The sequence below is a fragment of the Tyto alba genome, unplaced genomic scaffold (genome assembly GCF_018691265.1).
Source record: "Tyto alba isolate M040663 unplaced genomic scaffold, T.alba_DEE_v4.0 Super-Scaffold_16, whole genome shotgun sequence".
NCBI classification, from domain to species: Eukaryota; Metazoa; Chordata; class Aves; order Strigiformes; family Tytonidae; genus Tyto; species Tyto alba.
The window spans coordinates 12275044-12295011 of NW_024881278.1; the positions used below are offsets into that span (position 1 = coordinate 12275044).

At 44.6% G+C, this 19968-nt stretch overlaps 1 protein-coding gene across 3 annotated transcripts in view; it reads left to right on the forward strand.

Moving 5' to 3' along the window:
- The first annotated feature begins 3211 nt into the window (after window positions 1-3211).
- KCNK12 (potassium two pore domain channel subfamily K member 12) overlaps window positions 3212-19968 on the forward strand; it is a 29633-nt gene continuing 12876 nt past the window's right edge. For all 3 annotated transcript variants that reach the window (XR_006165063.1, XM_042789834.1, XM_042789833.1), the window contains exon 1: window positions 3212-3570. Coding sequence is in view for 2 of the 3 variants with exons in the window: in XM_042789834.1 (XP_042645768.1) it covers window positions 3219-3570 (352 nt within the window). In the remaining variant the exon portion in view is untranslated. The remainder of the gene's footprint in view (window positions 3571-19968) is intronic.

Sequence of the window (19968 nt, forward strand, 5' to 3'; positions counted from 1 at the left end):
TTTCACCAAATGCTTGGACATTTGATTCAATTAATCAAGCTAATTTATAAAAACATCATTCATTTAACTAAACGACTGCCTTTAGTTTTTCCCAAGCAGAGACGCAGCAGCAGCAGCAGCTTCAGGACATTTCTTCAAACTCGGGTATCTGGATCAGACTAACCAAAACTGTGACCTTCCTTTAAGCTAAAGTCCTGTAGCTGTGGAGGATTTGTATCCAGCTAATGGAGTTTTTCCAGGAGTTAGTTACTTTAGAAATGACCATACATTTTCAGCAAGACTTTAATGAAGGAGAAAAAAAAAAAAAAAAAAAAAAAACAGATGGACATTTCTTTTTTTCCCCTCTTAGCTTTATAACCAAAAAAATTGAGCATTTTTGCAAAATGGTGACAAATCTTCAAGATTCTAAGTAAAAAAAAACTTAGTGAAATGAGTTGTCAAAACATTTTGAAAATCTGTCAACAGCTCTAATTCTTAGAAACCATGATTCGGTGATGCTTGAAATATTATCTTGTCCATGCTGAAGCAGCTAAACCACGTTCCTTGCTGCTTCAGCTTAGCTTTTTTTCTTTGTGGAAAGTTACCAGTATGCTTGTATATCTATTATGTGATTTTTCAAGCTGATCAGCATCCCACCAGTGTCATCCTTTCATAGGCAGGACATCTCCTGAAAGGTCACCACAGTCTCCAGAGTCAGTCAGCTTCTACTGCTTGGAAAAGATTCAGTCCTGTCACCCAAGGAAATAGCCAATTTTTCAGTCTCCATCTACGGCCCAACCATCATCCAAAGGGGGACAATGCATGGCGTGGTGAGAATATGAATTACACAAACTTTTCCAACTGTCTTCCCACTAAAAACATCATTGGCCTTTCACAGTAGGTGAAATTGCTGAGCACTCCATAGAATTGGACCCTTGTTTTTTAATGTTTTCAATAGAAAAAAAAAAAAAAGTATATATATAAAAAAATAAAGTCTTATTTCTCCTGCAAATGCAAAGATACCAGGAATCCAAACCCTAATATCCAGCTGCAGTAACTTAAGTCCTGTGTGTTCAGGTAAATTGGCTTAGATTTACAGCATCTGACAGAGTGGCTTGCATGTAATCATTCCTGTGTTATCGGAATGGAAATTATTTCTAACTATAGCCATTGTCACTAAATGGTCCATATCTGACCCATTACATTAAGCCCCTGACTATCCATGAGAGACTTCCCACCCGTTTTGATAGGCTTTTGATTAGGTCTGATATACATTCCTTTTTTTTTTTTTCCCTCTTCTTCCTTTGTCCTTGAGATCTGCGCCTACTTCCCACAGCTCTCTGGTTTGTGATTTACTGGTTTAATTATTTTATTTTTATTTAGTTTTAGTATTTATAATGGGGCACAATTGTCACTTTGAAATAGAAGCCACTTTCGTTCTTAAGGGTTGCATGTGGTATCGGTCGCCTTGAGCACAACAGGAGATTGGAAATCTTTGATATTTCTGGGCAATTTTCTTCCACCTCTACTGAACAATGCTTTAGCACAAAAGCAATAATGGCAAAAAGCAAAGTTTAAATGTGTTGGTGGCTATCAAAACATGATATTTGAGTACTTTGTAAACTAAGTTGTTGCATTTTATCTGTGGTCTTTTCCTAGGAAGCATAGATGCAAACCCAAGACATTTTCTTCCACTGGCGAAGATGAACAGTCCATTAGGAAGGGAGGAAATTCTCCTGTTACTGATGTGGCCAGAAGATAACGGCCAGTAACATGATATCTCAGGGCAGAGCAAAATCTCTAAGATCCAAAATAAGAAATGAATGTGTGAAGAACAGCCATGGAGAAGTCCTAGAGATGATCCATTTGCTAAAAGGCTGCAAGTAGCTACCTAGAGGTAGCAAGGATTTTACTGTACAAATAATATAAAACCTAGGTTAAAAAAACCCCAAAACATAAACCAGGGAACAAACTCCCATCCAGATGAGACTGACATTGGCAGTTGGAAATTGTGGGGGCTATTTGCTCTTCCAAGCCCAGATCTTTCCCACATGTATTATTGTCCCCTGCACACGTTTGCATGACTGTCATCACTCCCATCCTATTTGCTATACTTTATCAGTGTGAATTTTATTTAAAAAACAAAAACAAACAAACAAAAAAAAAACCCAGAAGAATGTTATTATTTACTACAAGACTCTCGGGAAAGGACTGCAGTTCTTATTGCAGCCTAATGAATAAGAACGGCCATAGCGTTTGTCCCAAGCCAAACAGCAAAGAAAAAATCCACCAGCTTTGGGGAAAACAAAAAAAAAAAAAATCACCTTTCAGACGCTAGCTCAGATTGAATGGGCATTTGGCACGGAACCCAAAATTTATCGTTTTCTTGGATGTAACTTTGTGTAGCCCGGACACTGGAGTCAGATCAAACCCCTAGAAACGGCTGAAATGAATTAGTGCTCCACTGACCACCACCAGCTCCCTCAAAGCCACCTCTCTTGGCACCGGGCATAAAGATACGGCTTCAAAGCTTAAAAAAAAAAAAAAAAACCAAACCAAACCAAACCAAACCCCTCCGCCACGGCACGGCGCGTCGCACACATGACGGCGGGGCAGCCGCCTTTGCCGGGTCCCCCCTCCCCGGGCGAGCCCGGGGGGCCGGCGGCCGGCCAGTGCCGCGGTGGGGGGCGGCGAGCCGGGCAGGACCGGGCTGGGCCGGGCCGGGCCGGGCAGGGCAGGGCAGGACCGCCCCGCCCCGTCCCTCCCCCGGGCCGGGCGCGGCGGCACCCCCGGGGGCGCGGCACCGGCGGCGGCGGCCCGGCCCGGGCGGGCGGCGGGGCCGGGGGAGCCTTCCCGCCGGGGATGCGGCTCCCCGGGGGCCGCGCCGCACGCTCCCGCCTTCCGCCCGCCGTCGACCGGGCGCCGAGCGGAGCCTCCGCCTCCGCCTCCCCGCGGCTGTCTTCCCCCGCGGCGGGGCCGCCGCCGTCGCCGCCCCGCATGGCCAGAGCGAGCCGGCCGGGCCGCGCCGCAGCAGCCCCCGGGGCCGCGGGGCGTGGGGCTGAGGGCGGGCGGGCGAGGCCGGCGGCCCCGGGGCGCTGCCGCCTTCGCCAGCCGGGCGGGCAGCCCCGCCGGGGGATGACTCAGAGCCGCGGCCCCTGCAGCGAAGCCGCCGCCGCCGCCGCGCCGGGCTCCGCACCCCGCGCCGGGGGCCGCCCGCCGCCCGCCGCGCCCCGCACCGGATGATGCCCCCGCGGGGGGCGGCGGGCTCCTGCCGCCGGCGGCGCCTGGCGCCCCTCAACGAGGACAACGGGCGGTTCCTGCTGCTGGCCGCCCTCATCGCGGCGTACCTCAGCGCCGGCGCCACCGTCTTCTCGGCCCTCGAGAGCCCGTCGGAGGCGGCGGCGCAGCTCCGCTGGAACCGGACCCTCCACAACTTCAGCCGCATCTTCAACATCAGCCTGCCGGAGCTGCGCGCCTTCCTGCGGAGCTACGAGGCGGCCATGGCCGCGGGCATCCGCGTCGACGCCCTGCGGCCCCGCTGGGACTTCCCCGGCGCCTTCTACTTCGTGGGCACCGTCGTCTCCACCATAGGTGAGCGCCGCCCCGACGGCCCCGCGGCGGAGGCGCCGGCCCGGGGGATGCCGCGGCCGCGGCCCCGGGCCGGTCGTTATAGCGACCAAACTTTGGGGGAGAGGCGCCGCCGCGTTGCTGTGGCAACCGGGCGCTTTGCAGCCGCGGGGAGTGGGGGGGACACACACCACACAGCCCGGGTTCGTGTCCGTGTCTGTGTGTGTGTGTGTGTCCCCTCCCCTCCCGCCCCGGGGGGTCGCGGTCCCGGCGCCCGGAGCCGGGCACCATCGCGGCAGCCGCTGCGCCGGGGCCGGTGACGGGACCCCCTCCCCCCGTCCCTCCCCAGCGAACTCCCGGTGCCGGCGGTGCGGCTGCCCGGCGGGGCTCCCGAGGGAGCGACCCGAGCAGCCCTGCCCGGTCCCGGGACGCGCCGGGTGGTCATTCGGCTCGTTAGCGGCGGCGGGGCTACTGCAGGTGCTGGGCGGTAGCCAGGCTTTCGCGGCGCCTCACCGCGGAACTTGGTACCGGTATTAACTGGTGGCAAAGTTGAGATGCGTTTGTGAATCAAGACGTAAGCTCACGCGAAGCCGTGTGTCTGCCGGCTGTACCGGGACGTACGCGCTGGGTACAGCGCTGGCTGCAGCTACTCCCACCGGGTCGGTGTTTCGGAAGAGCAGCACTTGATGAGCAAATGCTGAGTTTAGGGGGGAGGAATTTGTTTTACTCTGAAACTACCGGCTTTTACTTTTTTTTTTTTTTTTTTTTTTTTTTGTACTCTGAAAGCACCATTGAGAACTGTCGTGTGGGAGATTTACTTGAAGTAAAGCTGTGCCTGTTTGCTGCTCTGGGAGTATTGCTCGAGAAATCCTGTCCCTGCGGACACAAGATCTTACCGATTTTCTCTCCTTGCCAGTTCTTAAGTTTTGTAACAAGCCAGTTCTCTTGGGGCTTCTGAGCACAGATGTCGTGCTTTCCCTTTATTAGAGAGGAGGTAAGGCACAGCTCATTGTTGCATTTAGATTCATTAGGTTCGAAAAATGTTTTATCAATAGTGACTAATTGTGTAATGGAGTCGAGATGGTGACTACAGCGATGTTGTCAAGTATTGTTACTTTGTGCGTTGAATAACTCGGTTAACTTCTCCTGTTCAAGTACATTCAATACTCCAGTCATTAAAGCACCATTTTAATTAAGCGTTAGGCCTTCTTCATCACAAGAGCATATATTTTTAAGGAATCATTATGACTCACCTGAATGAATGGACAAAAAAAAAGTCAGTATCTTAACAAATGCACTCTTTCCTTACACCTGCTGTAGCAAACAGAGAAATTTTCAGGTGATGTGTAAACTCAGATCCATTCACTTCTCCACCCAACCCTGGCTTCTCCACTCTGTGGTTATTGAAATGTAAAATGTTTCCTCTTCATTTGCAAGCATTTCTTTACATCTCCACTGCATTGGTTCCTGGGCAGAGGGAATGAGTTTTTTGGCAATCTTGACAGGTGTAAATGGCTGAACCAAGAACTGTTTCTCATATTCCTGTAGTGCAACCCAGGGCACCAGTCTATAGCCAATAATGTCTACATCTCTCATATGCGAGATGGAGGCTGAAGATTGTTTTTCCTGAGCTACAACAGAGGCTTCTACTAAGCATTCCCCCGAGTAGTACCTTCTCTCGGCATACTACCTGCTAGCTCACACTCCTGGCTTACTCACAGTACTTTGCGTGCGTGCAGCGAGCCTGCTGTAGGGCAAGGTTTTGCTCTGAGTGAGGAGAGGCAGCAGAAGGTGGCTCGAAGTGAAGCAGAGTTGTGTGTTTGGGCACAGCTGAGCTGCACAGCCCTGACAGGAGTAGCAGCGTCTCCTGGAGCACCCCAAGGCTGTTGCACCCCATCCTGGCATAGCTACGTGCACGGCTCCTGGAGGTGAAGAGGAACTGCTGCCCCCACCTCAGTGCTTCTCCTCACTCCCCTCTTCAGGCTGCTGCAGCTCGTAGGGAGGCAAAGCCCATGGTGAGCTCAGCTGCTTCTCCATGGGCAAGGCTTCTTCCACCACACGGTTCTATTCGGTTATTACTGGCAGCTGTGTTTGCCCAGTAAAAGGAAAAAAAAAAAAAAAAAATTCAGTGAATTAACTAGTTGTCCCCCTAGAACCCAAAAGCTCTACTCTTAATGAAGCATGCAGAAGTCGGTCTTCCTCAGTCCCAGCATGGGAGAAACCAAATGGTAGACATCAAAAATGTCACCTGGGGGAGCAGTTCCAGAGCCATTCTTTCATGGTCCCTTTGTTCCCTCCCAGCCAGCTCATTTATGTACCTACCTACCTGGAGTACCTTCGATTCCACCGTCAGCTCACATACCACATTATCCTGGTTCAGAGCAATTTCACTTGCCTTCGTGTCACACTTAATTGGCAAGGGGAATGTGTCTTTACTCAACCTTGCCAAGAGCTACCAGACATCTAGAGTCAAAACAGCTTGCCTTCCTCAACAACTTCTGCAGTTACATGTGTCAAAGCAGCTTTATTACCCCAGCTAAACACACTCCTATCCTAGCGACGCATCGGAAAGCTTTCTTACTCACTGCTTGACAAATAGAGAATAGACATCGTGTCTGTTAAGGGTAAATCACCCATAGGTTATTCAGCCTCTTATCTGTAGAGGATTTCAACTTAGAGAAAACTCTCTGGGTCTTTTCAAGGTCTCACTGGTTTTAATAAAACAACTAAATCCATCATATGTAGGCATCAAAATACAGTCACCCAGGGACAGGGCTGCAAGTTTTTCTGGGGTTTGCGTAAGCCAAGGGGAGGGAGGGCGACTCCAGTTCTTCATCCTTCTTGTGAACACAAGAGTTGGGCTTGGAGAAAACTGTTCTGTCCACCCTCCTTGAGCAGGGCCTTTGCAGAGCCGAGCAGCTCCTCTTTGTTAGGTGCTTTATCTCCTGTACTTTCCCAGCTGCAGTTCTGCATCTTCCCTAGTTGCACAGGGACTCAATCAAACCCTCTGGGTGAGAAATGTTGGTGGGGTCTTTAAGAAATGGGAGAGAGTTAAAATGACATGTTAAGTCTAATCTCAAGTGTTTTCCTGAACAACCCACAGAGACAGTGGCTTAGAGTCCACAAAACTCTCTTCATAGCACCCTGGGCATTAATTTTTTTATTATTGCACTGTTTGTGGTTGAATAATGAAATGTTGAGATTTTTTCATCACATCCTTATTTTCAGAGCTGTGTAAGGAAATTCTTCAGCCTAATTTCTGATTGCTTTCTGTCAGTCTACACCATTTATTTAGTCACTATTTTGTACCCCAAAAGGTACCTTTTTTGTAGGCAATTATTGTTCAGATTTCTTTAAGGATCAGCTAGGTGAATTTGATTCTGGATTCATTGGTTTAACTGGCAGTAGACTTTGTTTTTCAGTTGAGTTCCTTCCATCCTTCCATCCTTCCCCAAATGCAAATCACAAATAGTTTCCAGCACTTTGTTAAAGACTGAAAGCAAAGCATAACTCAGACCAATTTTCTTCCTGGTAAAATGTTGCCGAGTACAGCATAATCAATCATAGCTTTCCCCATATTCTAGTAGCACAGATAATTTCTGCCTAGCACATAAGGCAACTTCGGGATGCCTGAAACTGGATTTCTGAGTTGGACCATGAGTCTAGACTCTGTACCCAGATGTTTTTCCTCTCTTAAATGTTAGAGTAAACATTAGGTGCCTATCTAGTAAAACATATTGAGACATCGACATACTACATTTGGATTTTAAGCTTCTTACATATAAGTACAAATGTTTCAAATATCAAGTGATACAATTGCTTTATAGAAATCCATACCAGGCATTTAAAAGTGAGGTCAAAATAAGTATTCTGATACGCAAACATGATTTTTCAGCATAAAAATTTTAAAAAGCATCCTTACTGCAGCTTGATTGCTTTTGGATGGAACATGCCTGAGTTACAGGTGCTTGAGAAGGGCCCCTGGGAAGAAAAGGTGCAAAGATCTTCCCTTTGTGCGAGGGTTCCAAGTGGTTAGGGCACAGTGTATTGGTGTGGGCAGGACTGTTCATCCTTTTGTCATCCCTGACTATCCTGTTAAATAACTCCATATTCGTGTGGACTGACAGCTCTACCCAAAAGGATGGGTCATGCTCTGCTCTTATCTCCGAGAGATAAGGCACAGCCCTGCAGTGAGATGAGAGATGGGGCTTTGAAACCACATGGAGAAAGGCGACATAATGAGAGACGTAATGTTAGGTTTGGTATTTTCTACCAGCTAACCAGTTCCCAGCAGCTGCTGTCTCCTTGCATAGGATGTTGGCTGAGTTAGACACCCTCTCTGGGTCCTCTGTGGCGTCCCTGCATACCTAGTACATTGTTTTTGCTCTTGCTCCACAACCTAGGCACCATAACCACTCGTTTCTAAAATATCATCTGGCTCGGTGTTGTAGTCTTTTGAGAAAATCTGGAGGTCCAGATGTGCTGAAGGCGATAATTCAATGGAAGTCACGTGCAAAAGACCGTTGGACAGCTCAGCAAGTGCATGGACAGATGTCAGACTGCACTGCTAGAAGCCAGGGAGAGACGCTGCCGAGAGCAGGCACTTCACATGGTAATTTGGCAAAAAATTCCACAGATAACCAAGATGGTCTGAAGGCTCTAAGGGGAAAATATATTTGTTCTGTCTTCCTCATTGTTGTATTTCAGGATATGAATTTGAGCTGCAGCTGGAGGGGGTTCTGGCTCTCTGTTCTCTGTGAATGCAATTTCACTGTCTATATGGCCAACGCAAACCAAAAGGCAACAGTCAAACCCGAGTGTGCACCTGATCAGCATCAGTGTTATGCTTTCTCAGGGCTCTGCAATTCTCTGAGGCTTGTACAGGCAGCTTTTGCAGAGGATTCAAATTAGGGGGCAGTTGCCTCCAGAGTTGTCTTTCTTGAAGTTAAAAAATAACCAAACAAAAACCAAATGAGGAAGCAGTTGGAAGAGCAAGCAGTATTACTAAGCTGCTGTGTCAGGTTATTTGCCTTTGCTGTCCTATATGCAGTCTGCAGCCAGCATGAGAGTGTGTTTCAGCTTGGTCTGCTGCAGCCAGATCTGATTCCTTAGGTGCATGGTGTTTTGATCGATGTGCCAGAGGATTCCCAAAAGGTATTTTCTCACTTGAGTAGTCTTGATAAAGAATGGAGAGGAAAAGTCTCAGAGGTCAGGAGGTCAATGGTCAGCATATTTCTGTGGAGAGAAGGGATCATACAGTGATTTTCCTGAGATGAAGACCTGGCACCATAGCAGTGTTTTCTACTTGCCATGGCTACATGGGAGTATTAACTTCTTTGGGTACCACTGGTAGGAACTTCCTAAATGTGTGGGCATAGGTTGGGTGCTGTGAGCGGAAAAGTAACCTAAATCACAGCTTGCCTCCTTGTAGTTGAGAGCAACAACGGGAAGCTTTACTTGGAGTACATCCATGTGATTACGCAGGTGACTTGAGGTGTCCCTGCTGAAGAGTTGCAATGAAATAATTTTGATCTTAAATTTGTTGGGTTTTTATTTTAGAAGGCAGGAGGGAGGAACCCCCATAATTTAAATAAAGCCCATTTGAAAAGAAAACAATTTATCTGAAAATATTACTTCCATCAGTCTCAGTACTGTTTAGAGTTTGCCTGCCCCTATAGGGGTTATGCCAGACCCAGAAAATGAAGCTATTACTGTGCTTTGGTCATCTAAACTGAGTGATTTCTACAGAGCACATCAGTTCAAATTACTTAATCTAAGAGTTTCAGAAGTTTCTTAAATATTAAACCCTAGCTATGAAGCCAAGTATTTAAAAACACTAACATCAGTACAATGGAGATCTAATTGTTTTACGGCTGGAGAATTTAAGTCAAGGACAATGAAATTGCACTTGTTTTTGCTGTGGCTGTGGAGTTTGGAGTACTCAGCTGGAGCATTGAAACCTGGCTCTCCAGACTGAATGTCAAGCACCACAGCACCTCAGAGCAGTCACCCAAAGAACAAAGCCCATATATAACATCAGGAAATAAAGAATTTGCCCAGCATCACATGAGATATGGTCCCACATCTCAGAAGTCAGGGGAAATTTTATATTGACTTACTGTGTGCTGGTCCAGGTTCAAAACAAAGACAAACTGGAGTTGGTAATTAAGGATTCTCCATTTTTGCAGCCTTCAGGGTCCCTCTAGCTCAGGTAATTGAAGGAGCAGTGTCTACTTAGTGGGTACGTACCTCTCATTTTGCATGACATTCAGTTTGGTCTTCAGTGATAGTTCTGCTGGGCAGCAAACACCCATCTTTCAGTTCCCTATGCATTTACAAGAGTTTGGAGATGTGTTTGCAAATCAAACATTGGTGGGCCAAAATACCACTGAGACAGCTCTGCATCCATGGAGGTGACACGTGTGGCTCCAGCCAGTGAGTCTGTATTAATAAGCAACCTCCCTGTAAACCAGTTATCGCGCCTGTAGTAGCAGTGAGGGATCATAATTACTGGCCTTATCAGCTGCCCTGTTTGCTGTGGGCTCATAAATCCAAATCCTGCCTGAAACCCTGGGGACTGTGTTTGCATGGAGCCTGGCCAGTCCTAGCCTCTGCCCTCCCCCTTTGCTCTCCTGGGGATATTCCCCCTTTCCTGCTCTTATCTAACATTTGCCTGTCACCTGCCTTTCCCAGACAATCTTAATTTCCCCAGCTTCTGCTGCCTACCTCCCAATTAGCATGCCCTCCTCTACTGATGATTTGTTTGCTTGATTAAATTTTTAATATTAGTTTGATGTCTTCACAGTCTTTCAAGTTAATAACTACCAAAGAAGTCAAATGTAAAGCTTTACAGTTTCTGTTCATCATCACACTTGTCCCTCTTCTCTAGTGTTAATCTTGCTATTGACCCTCATTTCTTTTTTTCCATCTATTTCTTCCTTCTCCAGTTGTCTTCAATTTGACACAGATCATACGCTTCATCATTTTTTCTCACTTTTACTGACGAGTCATCTTTGGAAGCACAGCATCTTGCTTCTGTGTGAACTTTAATTGCTCTTCATGGTGGAGAGAAGAGGAAAACAATTATAGGATAGGTCTGTTGGCAATTAACTTCATGTAACAATATCCACTCCTGGTGCTGTGCTGGAAAATACAATGTAATTTCTTTTATTTTAATGAATGCGGTATTACCTTACCTTCAACTTTGTTGATGGCAATGAGAATTCTACTTGTTGCCGTAGTAGCATCAGGGTTAGAGCAACAGAAAACCAAGTTGGAACATTTCATCAGCAGTCTTTTGTATGAAGACAGTTTGCTATTACTGGAATCATAGCTTGTACCTGTGATCCATATGAGCCTTGCTTACCTTTATGAAAAGAGACAGGTTTCATGATGTGTCAGCACCAAGTGCATATCTGAGTGCATTTTGGGAGAAGATGGGTAAGGACAAAAATTAGGGTACATACTGGTGAACATTTGAAATGTCAAAGTCCTCCTGAGCACAATAAATCCCAGAACTGATAATAAAACCTTTTGTGAATAGAAACACTTAAGTAATAAACAGAATTATAATGTAAAGGGCAACTGCATAGCAATCCAGAGGAATCAAATATGTTTAATTTTATATCTCTTCAATAGCCTACTTCTACTGAAGTCAATAGTAGACCAGTCTACAGAGCTTTAGGAAATCCCATGTTACTCATTTTATTGGCACACCAGGTTTATAAAACAAATGTAGGTCTGATGTTGCCAGCACTTGTCATTACTTAAGTAATACATCTCCCTGAGCTTAGTGGGGCTGTTGATTGCAGTGGGCGGTACACCTAGCTATAGACATCAGAAGGTTGCAGTGCAATCTCTCTTGAATCAAATGAGAAGTAGAATGAAACTTAAATCTAATTGCATTAGATGAGGCAAAGCATTAGCAGCCTTTTCAAGTAATTAAAACTCTGGAGTGGAATAAGATAAGCAATTGAATAGTTTGATGTTAATGTATGGGTTTACTTATATGGGTGAAGCACTGCTGTTGCTTGTGTTTACAAATCCATAGTATGTGCTCCTTACTAATTGATGAAAAAAGCAGTAATACCTTGATAACAACTGTAGCTCCGCAGTGATTCCTCAATGAATTTTAACCTTTCTGAGCTTGCAGCTTCTTCCCCTTTAGAAATGGTGGGCCAAATGTTCACACTCATTCTCGAGTCTTATGTGAACAAGTCTAATCACAGCGGAAACAGCAACTAGGGGAAATGTGCCCACGTGAGAACTGGGTGAGAAACTAACTCAGTAAATTTCAATTAAAAAGAAAACCAGATAAAATCCTTTTGGTTATTCATTATTGAATATTCCGTCAGCTCTTTGCTCAGAATGAGTATTGTGCAAGCAGTATATTTATCTCCTGAGGATAAACAAAAAATACAGTCTCATTCGTGCTCAATGTGTTTGGAGTCAAGTCTACTTTAAACCCTTTGGGGGTGGAAATTACTGTGGTGTAGAGATTGTAAATCCAAATCATGATTTTACTGAGGGGGCAGAAAAAGCTGTTTGTTAAAATTGTTTGTCCATTTACAAAAACTGCTACTGGCACAACTGTGAGGACCAGGAAAATCTCAGATAAAATCAAAAGCTCAAAATGACCTTGATAAAGTGGTGAAGTTTTTCAGTATCATTAAATTTAAAAGTAGTCAAGGGAAATGCATACCAAGGAAGGGTTAATTGCAGAAGTAGAAAATGAGAAATAACTGGTTAGTCAGCAGTCCTGTCATCCTCTATTTCTATTACAGTTACTTAAAATTAGGTCTTTGTGCCTTTGTGAATGAATTAGAAGAGCTGCCCAAGCAAAAAGATACTTGAGAATTTGCTGCTTTGCTTTCAGCTGAAACTTTTTGACGTAAGGGACTCATGAAGGCATATTTAAACCATTAAGAAGTCGAGGCAGATTTACCAGAGTCTTTTCATTAAATTGTAACTGTAGACATTTGTACAGAGATTTAGAAAAAAACCTGGCCAAACAGTGTAAAAGATATTTGTTTATTTAGGGTCTTTTTATGCTACAGGTCCATCTTTGTAGGTTAACTCATTGTAAAACAGAAGAACTGAGACAGCTATCAAGAAATAGATGTTCTCTGAATACCTACTTACACAAACACCAGGGGCAGTAGAAAAATATGCTGCAAGTCAGTTGTTTCATACAACGAAAAGATAAGCCAGTGATTTAACTATTTGACAGCCTTTTCCATCTGTAAGGCTTAGAAAGCCCAGGAGTGACATCCTGTTTTATCAGACGTCTCATGTGGGGAAATATGACACACACCCAAGATCACTTGCGAAATTCAGATAACACTATTTCTTAGCCTGAAAGAAGAAGTACTGTGAGATGCACTGGCACTGGAGTGGCAGTCTATGTGCAAGTATTCTTTCAAAGCCCATAATGTCTCAAGAATATAAAAATTCGGATGCCATTACTCTTCTTTTTCTCGCAGTTCAGAAAAAAAATTTTGCACAACCTTCGGTCTACTGAGGCATCTGAAATGCAACTGCAAGTTTCAGTACACAGCGAAATCAGGTGTGAATGCTAATATTTGAAACACTTCATTTGAAATTACAGGGCATAAGCTTTTCCTGTTAGGGTGTTGCTTAGATACACAGTTGTCCACACCAAAAATACCATAGGAAAATAAGAATGGAAGCAGCTTTAAATGATGAAAAATTAAGATTGCAAGAGAAATCAACTTTTGAAACAATGTTCACCTGGAACTGTATCATCAGCTACATGAAGACTGTAGGAAGGGCAGCAGGGGGTGGCAGTGTATGTCTTCAGATAGTGGACATATCTCAAGAGAGAGAAGGAATTGGCCACTCATGGGGTCCATGAGCTATACCTTCATATATATCTGTGGTTACTGAGACAGACTTGGTGTATTTCTTGGTTATCATGCTTGTGTTTTCTGCAGATTTTTGAAAATAGTTACTCTAAATTCAGGGATGTTTCCTCTGTGTGATAGTGTCTCAGAAGCCTCTGTGTTTTAGCTGAGGTTTGGTACTACGGTAAGCCAAGGGAGATGTTTCTGCACACAACCTGGAATGTGAGTGGGGGTTTGATATGGCCCCAGCAGCTGTTAATGCAAGATTTTTAAGGCCCTTAGCCTCTAGTGTAAGGAGGAGTTTTTCCACAGTAATATAACTTACTCAAACAACTGAGGAGCGTATGGGCTCTATTATTCCGTTATTAACACCACTACCATTTCAGAAAAGATTATAGCAAAATGTTTTTTCACAGCTGTTAGGATAAGGAAAGAAAACAAACCAGAGGTAGGACCCTGCAATCGTCAGGTGTGGAGGCAGCTCCAAGAAGCAGCTCTGGAATAGCTTAGGTCAATTCATACAGGGACATGCTGCAGCCAAAAGAAGGAGCATCCTGTGTTCATCCCCTTTTTCTGGAAGTCTTCCTTTGTGAGATAGTTTAGCACTAAATTAACCAACACTAACCCGTATTATTTCTGTTTTAACAAGAGGTTAGAGCACCCCAGCTGTGCTAAGGGGCAGAGTAACTGACAAAGCAAGAGAGTGTTTAGTCATCTTGCTTAAGATTTGCCCAAGAAAGGTAGCATAAAATGAAGAAAATAGTTTCAGTCTTAATTTTTATGACTGTAAACCAGAGCCTGGCCCCAAGAGTTTAGCAGAGAATAAAATTATATTATTTATAAGAGCAATAAAACCTGAAGCATTGGAAGGAAGTTTATTTATGAACAATATGTTAATAGGGAAGGAAGGCTGTTGCGCCACAGGACACGTTCATCCCTTTACAGTCAAGAGTCAGGAAGAATAATACCAGCTTGTAGGTCCTGTTTTTCTTTTTCTCTATACAGTTTGCATTCTTACTCTTCTGATTTTCATCCTTCTCTGAGATTCATTCTCCATCATGTCCTTTTAGGAGAGGGCCCCTGCCCCTCATTAGAAGCTGTGTCCTGTGTTCTAGATTAACCAGAAAACCCAAACATAAGCTTGCCAAAGATAGCAAGTGTCAAGCCCGTGACCCTCCCCACATGTTCCATCTTCAAGGAGGCTGCTTTGCAAGACCTCAGACCAGAGCTGCTGATCAGCTGGTGATGGTGCTTGACACAACTCCATCCCCATTTGCTTGTACAGGGTGCATAGGGGAACAGCCAACCCCAGCCAGGGAACCATAAAACTGATTTAGAGACACTTTTGCTTCTTCCTTGGCTTGATTCTGTGCCAAAGCAACTTGGCCAGACCAGATGATCGCCCTGCTTTATTTATTGGGTTATGTCTATGTGAAAATGGCATTTAATAGTGAGCAAAGGTGGGCTTGTTTGGTTAGTCTTTGGTGTGCACTTTCTTTTCACGCTGTACACAGAAAGGGCAATATCCAGTATAACTCAGAAAAAAAGCTTGCCTACTTCTGGTAAACGAATAGAGCAAGAGTACTGCTGCTGCTGGTGAAGCCCCAGCACTTTTTAAGAGTCATTTATTAAAAAGTTAGGCTACTTGAGCTGATAAATGTCACTGCTAAGAACTCACTAGAAATTGAAGATCTAGGAAATATCAAGTAGAAGGTGTCAGCATAAAAGAACACACTTGGCAAACCTGCTGCAAGGAGGTAAACATACATGAGCGGCAAGGTTTTGAGGAAGTTATTCCTCTCCCTTTTCCTGGGGGACCTTAGGGGGCACCCCCAATGCCTTAAATCCTTGTCAAGGCGATAACTCTTGAGGTTTCTGGGAAGAAACCCCGCCCTTAATCCTTTCAGTTTCAGCATATCCTTCACCCCAAATACGTTGTTTCATCTCTGTGATGGGGGACGCCTTCTCCGTAGGGCATGGGGTCCCCTCCTCACCTGCTTGCTGACATGGCCAGGTATCAGCTGCACCCGGCAGCGCCTGCAAGTGCAAATACTCTGCATCTGGGGTCAGGCTTCATACTCCCATCTTTAGGGGATTTCACAAGACAGAGGTTTCCTTGCAGCTTCTAAGCCCTAGACCATCTGACCTGTCCCCTTCCTAGCAGAGGAGATCCTTCACCACCTTCTGCTCTCCAAAATTTCCTCTTCAGAGCACCCAAGTCCCCTCCTCAATCACAGCCACCGGTGGTCTGGTTACCTCCACAGCCCTCTCCATCACACCACTCCCTGCTGCAGGTGCCTCTTGCCCCATTCCCATGGGGCAGCCCCTCACATCATCCTACTGGTCTCCGAGGATGACCGTGGGACTGCACACCCGTTGCCCATGAACAGAAATCACAGGCCGCCAGAGGAGCTGGGGAGTCCCAGTGTCCCTGCCCTGCTGCCTCCCAGCCCTGGGCACAAGGCACCACTGCCCACCCCATCCTCACCCAAGTCACTCTTGGCATAATTTTAGGTTCGTCTTTGTCCTTCAGCTCTACAGAAAAATATTGTTACCTCTCAGTCTCTTTTTATACCTTTCACATAGACCTGGTAACTAACAACTATTTATTAGCTTTACCTTTTAGTTATTTAATGTAATGGTTGCCAATTTAATCACTTTTTTTTTTTTTTTTCCCCCCCAAGGAAACTTACATTATTTTAGGCTGACAATTCTGTTAACTCTTTTAAAAAGCAATGTACTTTAAAGAGGAATTAAAATGTGGCCATGACCTTTTGGGCTGTGGTTTAAATCACAGCCAGCAGAGAAATGCTGGGGGTGATTGATTCTGGTGTTCACTGATGTTATGCGTAGCAGCACTTTGGATAACCAATAACCCGATCTCAGTAGTGTGTAAACAGGATAAAATTGGTACTGTGGAAAGCCTTTAATAATTGCCTGCAGCTCCTTGAAACTCCTTAATGGGCAATTAATTGTCTCCTGGCTCTGTTCTGCCAGTGTGTCTCCTTCTGAGTAGCAGTTGACTAACATTTTAAGGTAGATATGTAACAAGGAGCAACAGTGGTGACCTGGATGATTTTTAACTACATTTGTTGAACTTATCATGGTGCTCTTTCAGGTCACAGAATAGACTGGGCATCTGTTCCCACAGTCTCTGGTGGATTGGGTACACATGTGCACATTTTTATGTATTGAACAGTTATAGGAGGTAGGGGAAAAAAAAGACCTGGTTCAGCCCACCCTGGTTCACAAAACAAATTTACAGAACCTCTGGCATCTATTTACTGTAGGCTTTGGGGAGAAGAAGCCCATGTTAAAAGAATGTTATTAAAATAACAAAAAAGTTAGGAAATGGCAGAAACAGCCTGCTTATTCAACTTAAAGTGGTATATATATTACCAAGAAGGGAGAGAGAGGGAGAGAAGACAGATAGATAAGATAGGTTGTGGGAGTCAGTCCTTAGTTGCGTAGTGCCTCATTTGCTTGATGGGCTATCTGCTCCAGTGCACAGCTCGCCAAGGACTGCAAGCTTGTCTGTGATACAGGTTAGGCCAGCCCTAAAAACTGCAGTGGTATCTCATGTCTTCAGATGTAGCATAGGTCTAACTTAAAGTGTCTTAATGCACACGGTGCTGGACAGACCGCTGCTGCTCAGGAGCTCTGTTTCCAGACAGTAATCTAAATAAGATCAAATGTGATTGTACAGCAACTTTGTTATTAAAGGCTCTGGCAATGGAAAAGCTCTAAAAAAATTTACTGTTTGAGCCCAAAGGGAGGTATTTTTATAAAGCGAGCTGACAAAGGTGTTAAAGGGAAAGTAAGTTTATCATTTGTAGTCTGAAAATTCAAAGCCAGGTGGAAGAACTGCCTCATAGTGTTCTCACTCCTTGGGTGAAAACACTGGATGCAGCAGAAGGTTTCAATCCGTGGCAGTTCTGTCGGCTCTGAGCTGTGACCCTGTATCCAAGGCAACTGTATCTGATGGTGAGGTGGTAAGGAACTATAGAATAAATGAGAGGTAGTTGTGAAATATACAGGTATGACTCTATCAGGGGCAATAATGATGAAATTCTCACAGGTGGAAAAGGGGTTGAAGGGAGCGCCAGAACCCAAATATGAGATTCAGAATATGATACTTTTTTCCTTTATATGGTATATGTGTTAGTCGGTAAAGACCAGCCAAGGCTGTTGGAAAGCCATGAAGTAAAGCAAGTGTGGAACAGACACGAAAGAAAATTGGTTGCTCTTAGTTTATCTGTCTGTGTTCTGTAACCCCCTGTCTCTTGGGGACCAGCCCTATAAGATCTTAGTCTTTATGTTGCACTAACTTCTTTCCCTCTGGAAGGACCATTTTGGTTATAGGTTGGGTTTTTTGTTTATTTCTGAGAAATCATTTGTTTAAAAAGTTATATTCGACAATTTTAGTTTCTTTTGATCCCTTTAAATATAACTGCATTATAGTTATATAATGGTGCAGCGATGATGCTGCTCTCATGATCTAAGTGGTGTTACACTCTGGGATTTAAAATGATTCCTCAGTTATGCTGATTTGCTATTTGAGCCAAGTCCCATGGCAGGACACCTGCATAAGAAGAGCTGAGGGGCTGAATGAGAGAGGCAGGGACACACGATGCCATGGTAAGGACTGGAAGACTGACTTGTGTTCAGTTTTCAAGGTGACTGAAACTTTCCTCCATCTCTGGATAAATATATCTTTAGTGGAAAACTGTCACCCCCTTTAATCTCACAATATAGTAAGACAAGGTAATTGCCAAATCAATTGGCCTGAGAGAAGAGCTCACAGGTATTAATGCTGCTATTCCTTTTCGTCTTCTGGCATCAACCATCTCTTTTACACGTAAGAAAATGGATAAAAGAAAAGAAAGCAAGAGCAACAGGAAGCGTATCACAAGTCTGTCCAGTTCCACTACCTCTTGAATCCATCACCAGCTTAAGTAAATTAAAAATCCAGGTGAGCAGAATAGTAACCACAAAACCTATTATGCAAGTCAGAATGAGGGACTCATTAATTGCCAGCATTTACCCATGAGAGGCTGCTGAAGGGTAAGTGTTATCTGGGAGTTTTTATTAACTCATCTCTACTAATTCTATTTGTTTGGGGAGAAGACGTATCAAACAGCTGAAATTAAAGCTGCCATAGAGCTTCTATCTGAAGTAATGGGTCAAAATGGAGCAGAATTAGCATGAAGGAGGTTGGCATATTGTGTCTGAACCACACAGAATCAACCCCAAGGTACCTGTACAATATGTGTCGTGGCCATGAAAAATGCAAAGCACTGTTGTGCTTCTTGTACTGTCTTAGAAGAGCACAGGCAGTCCCAGATGAATTTGTTTCATCCAGGCATCATGATGTACTTAGCCTTGAGCAGAGGCTGAGCTCAGAGGTACAGAACATACCAGGACTGACTCCTCATGGTTCAGGTGGTGCCGAAGGGACAAACACGACTAACAAAGGAAGACCCTATATGAAGGGTACATTAGTGCACTTCTATCTGCTAGCTGTTCGCTTGAAGTTACTGTGTTTGCCTGGCCTTTTTGCCTGTTTTATGTGTTTCTTAGTGCTCTTGTTGCTGTGGTGGGTCCTTTCACCTTGCATAGCTACATACTGAATTTTGGTAACATTATGCTTCAGAAAATCTTGCTTAAACAAACCACATCAAAAATGTAAAACTTCACCACCTCTCATGAATGATCACCAGAAAATAGTAAAAAGCTTCAGCACATTTACAAGTTGATCCAAACTGTCACTGCCTCTTCCCTTTTTTTTTTTTTTTTTTTTTTTTTTTAAATTAATAAATGTGTCTAGCCATATGTGTGACAATAAACCCATTTATTTTGATGGTGATGCTCACATGCTTGCTGTGAAGCACATGTTTAAATGCTTTGCTGACAAGGCATGGGCGAACAGATGCCTTCTCTGTAATGAGCTGGCCATGTAGCCCTAACTGGCAACCACAACAGGCTCCCCAGCTTCTTCTGGGGACCAGGCACTAGTTGATATTCATCATCAAATGGGAAGGCTCCCACAAGCAGCCAGCCCAAGCCAGGTAACAGCTTCACCCCTCAGAGGAAGAGGAACTGAGTAGAGCTTCCCAGTCCCCTGTGTTAAGCCCAGGGCAGTTCTTGTGAGATCCGCTCAAGGGTGGCCTTTTAGAATTACAAAATGGAGAGACTGTGGGTCCAGGAAATAAAATCTAATGACCCCTTTGGTAGTTTTTTATTTTCTGATAACACTCTGCAAGTTCTTCACTGTCTTTTACAGAAAAGACTGTTTCTACTGTGAAGATACTGATGATGCAGTATAGTCCGAATGGCTGGCAAACAGATGTTTCCAAGCATGCCAAATCTGTTGTGAAAATAGTCCACTTCTTTCCTCAGGCACCTTCATGTCATTGAAAAAATAATTCCAAGTTTGCTTGTCAGAACCATTTACATTCTTTTATCAACAGATGCAAAATTCTGTATCATTGAAGTATGAAGGTAGCACAAATAAGTTACTGAGAAAAATATAGCCATTACAGAAATAAATCGATAGATT